This window comes from Peromyscus leucopus, chromosome 4 (genome assembly GCF_004664715.2).
Source record: "Peromyscus leucopus breed LL Stock chromosome 4, UCI_PerLeu_2.1, whole genome shotgun sequence".
NCBI lineage: Eukaryota > Metazoa > Chordata > Mammalia > Rodentia > Cricetidae > Peromyscus > Peromyscus leucopus.
The window spans coordinates 65,396,455-65,400,402 of record NC_051066.1 but is presented as its reverse complement, the minus strand read 5'-3'; the positions used below and the strand labels follow the sequence as shown (position 1 = coordinate 65,400,402).

General features: G+C 37.0%; 1 protein-coding gene across 1 annotated transcript; it reads left to right on the top strand.

Annotated features, from left to right (window-relative positions):
* Window positions 1-706: 706 nt before the first annotated feature.
* Window positions 707-1,648, top strand: LOC114685930 (olfactory receptor 4A5-like). Its single transcript, XM_028860568.1, has one exon. The coding sequence runs from the start codon at window positions 707-709 to the stop codon at window positions 1,646-1,648; it is 942 nt and encodes a 313-aa protein (XP_028716401.1).
* Window positions 1,649-3,948: the final 2,300 nt, after the last annotated feature.

Here is a 3,948-nt window from a genome sequence, read left to right as displayed (position 1 = left end):
GTAACTGCTAAAATATGTCACAGTACTCAAATATGTCAGAATCTAACAAAGTAATTGCTGCAGGTAATGATGTGCTCAATAATATTGGAGGCATTTGGTACAGTTCAAAATCTACTTTTTATTAGAATAAGTGATATGTACATGATGCCTAAAATTATCTAGTGGGGTTTACTGTATATGCTTAATAGTGAAATATAATAGTACTGGCATGGCTCCTTGAGGATCAGTGTTTTTGTGGACACTACCCAAATTCATATTATAAAATATTACCCACAGCTATTACCAGCTCAAAGTCTTGCTCTTTATTAGTTGATATACTTGAGTTTAATGCCACAATCATTTTTCAAGTTTCTTAAAAGAGATACCTTTTCTCTGTTCAGTTTTTACTATAAATGGCAACGTGTAATGTACAGTAAATAACTACTTTTATAGGTATGGGTCACAGAGATACCTCTGTCTGCACTTCTGTATAGAGATTCACTAATATTGAGATAAACTTAGTAATTAGAGATTTAGTAACAGAAAGTGATGGAGCTTGTTTCAAGGGAAAGCTCAATAGATATTTACTAAATGCTTAGTACTGGTTAACTACTGTAGAAGACAGCATATGCATCATGCCAGAATGGGTTCACAGTCTTACTCACAATTTGTGGTAGGCCCTATTCTTAAGAGCTCTTTCTCTGAAACAAGCCTGATAGAAGTTTAAATGGGCCAGAACAACAATGTCACCGAGTTTGTCCTGCTGGGCTTCACTCAGGATCCTGCTGGGCAAAAAGCATTATTTGTTATGTTTTTACTCATCTACATTGTGACAATGGTGGGGAATCTGCTCATAGTGGGGACAGTGATTGTCAGCCCCTCCTTGGGCTCCCCAATGTACTTCTTCCTTGCCTCTCTGTCACTCATGGATGCTGTTTATTCCACTGCCATTTCACCCAAGTTGATTGTAGACTTGCTCCGTGATAAGAAGACCATCTCCTTCAAGGCATGCATCAGCCAGCTCTTTATAGAGCATTTATTTGGTGGTGTTGATATTGTCATTCTGGTGGCAATGGCCTATGATCGTTATGTGGCCATCTGTAAGCCCTTGCATTATTTGATTATCATGAATCGACGGGTATGTATCATCTTCTTAGTGATGGCCTGGGCAGGAGGTTTTGCACATGCTTTGTTTCAAGTTCTTATTGTGTGTAAACTTTCTTTCTGTGGTCCTAATATCATTGACCACTTTGTCTGTGACACATACCCACTATTGCTACTTGCATGCACTGATACCTACTTCATTGGCCTCTCTGCCACTGTCAACAATGGGGCCATGTGTATAGTGATCTTCTTCCTCCTACTACTTTCTTATGGAATCATCCTAAGATCTCTCAAGAATCACAGTCAGGAAGGGAGGCGTAAAGCTCTTTTCACCTGTGGCTCCCATATCACTGTGGTTTTCCTCTTTTTTGTTCCCTGTATTTTCATGTATGCTAGACCGGTTTCTAGTTTTCCTGTTGATAAATCTATTACTGTATTTTATACTATTGTCACTCCCATGTTGAATCCTTTAATATATACTTTGAGGAATTCAGAGATGAAAAGTTCTATAGAAAAGCTCCTGCAAAAAGTGTTAAGTCCCAATAGATTAAGCCTTTCTTCTTGATGCTTGTATTACTAAGCACTGTGCAACAACCTTGAATAAATTCTAGTAATATGTGTTCCATCTTGAACATTCACACTAATCCTTGTATTGTGAAACTGCTTGTATTGTGAATGTAATTTGTAAATACTTTTTGATCTGACTTTTTAAATAACTAGTGTATTTGCTTATCATATAATTCATTTTTAGTTATCCTATTTAACCATTTTTGATGAATTGCCTGTTTTAGTTTATATCAAAATTTCACTATTTTTTTTCTTACAGTGTATTTAATTCATGTTTTTTTCTTCTCTCCCATATCTGCCCAGATCCTTCTACCTTCCCATTTCAACCAAGTTCATGTTCTCTCTCTCTATCTCCCCCTGCTTTTCTTTACTTTCCCTCTCAACCCTCTCAAAAACAAACATAAAAAAACATCAAAATAAACAGACAAAAAATACAACAAGAGAAAAAAAATCCCAAACCAAACAAAATGACCTCTGCCACACACCCAAACAACAAAGCAAAGGAAACCAAACCCATGGAGTTCATTTTCTATTGGCCAAGTACTCTTGGACATGGTATCTGTCCTGGAGTGTGGCTGATATACCTAATAACAGTTCAGTTGAATTCTACTTTTTTCTTGCTCAGTAGGAATCAATGATAGAAGGCTTCTTGGTTAGGTATGGAACTTTGTGTCCCTTTTCTTTTCAGTGGTGGGATTTCGTGTGGCTTGAATCTGTACAGGCAGTGTGCATGCTGTCCCAGTCTCTCATAAATGCAAAAGTGTCTGAAAAATCAAGCTCCTTGAATTCATCCCCCTTTGACAATCTTTCCACCATCTTTTCTGAATAGGTCCTTGAGCTTGAAGGGATGCACTCAATGGAGATACTCCATTTAGGACAGATGTGATTTTTTTTTTATCCTAAATGTTTCTTAATATAATTGGTTTGGTGAAATTCTTTGGGTTTTCCTTTCAGCTAATGCTGCATTGTCATGTTTATTAAAAATCTCTTCTATTTATAGTTTTTATGCACTACTTTCATTTCTTTTGATTAATACAAAATTCTAATTCGATTAAACTTTAGTTTGAAATAATTTTTTGTAAATATTTTTCTAGATTAAGATACTTACATCTGTAATCTACTCATGTTGTTTTGAATTGTGTAAGCATTGATGTGGAAAATTGACTTAATTTTCATTTTATTTTCACTCATAGTATTTATTTCTATGGTGAGAAACCCACAATCTACCTGCTATGCCTTGTAAACCTTTGTATTTTATTTTTATTTTAATAATTGTCCCTTTTGGTTGCCCTAAAATTATTTCCTAGCTTGATGACATACCCTGTCCTTTATATTTTGTTTGTGTTCTTTTGATCTCTTTGCAGACAATTTAATTTGGTGAATGGATCTTTTTCCTAATTTAATTTTTATTATTAGATGTTCAGGTTCTGAAAAGTAATAAAATATATCCTATTAAATTATCTTATTCAAACAACATTTCCACGATAGGATAGATTTGGCTGGTGGTGTGCTATCTATGTAGGTAGTTTAGAGAAGAGCTGATATCTTGATCTCAATAAATCTTTCTTTGGGGACCAGGAAAAGCTATTCTGTTGCAAGTCCTAGAATCCAAGAATCCATCATTACTTTTTTCTCAGTTTGTTTTCATCAATCAGTTTCAGATTTTTTCTTTGAGTTTTTGTATTTGTTATTTTAATTATACTTTAAAATGCTTTCTATTCTGCATTTTCTAGTGATGACACATGTGTAAGTAATTTAAACCATGAATTCTTTTTTATTTTATAATTAATTAAATTTTATTTATCAGTCATGGATTCCCCTGTACTCCTTCCTCCTGCTCTCCCCCTTGAGCTCTTCTGCCCACCCTCCCCTCAATCCACCCCCCATTCCCACCTTCTCCAGGGCAAGGACTCCCCTGGGGATTCAGCTCAGCCTGGTAGATTCAGTCAACGCAGGTCCAGTCCCCTCCTCCCTTCACCCAGGCTGAGCACAGTGTCCCAGCATAGGCCCCAGGCTCCAAAAAGCCGGCTCATGCAACAAGGACAGGTCCTGGTCCTGGTCCCACTGCCTGGGGGGGCCTCCCAAACAGTTCAAGCTAATCGACTGTCTCACTTATCCAGAGGGTCTGATCCAGTTCCATGGGGGATCCTCAGCTATTGGTTCATAGTTCATGTGTTTCCACTAGTTTGGTTATTTGTTTCTGTGCTTTTTCCAATCATGGTCTCAACATCTCTCGCTGAGAAATGAAGACCCCATGGGAATAGGAAGAAGCAAAGTGCTAGAGAGGTCCCCCAAAAT

Coding starts and splice junctions, on each gene's coding strand:
- LOC114685930 (XM_028860568.1), top strand. CDS start 707: ATGGGCCAGAACAACAATGTCACCGAGTTTGTCCTGCTGGGCTTCACT.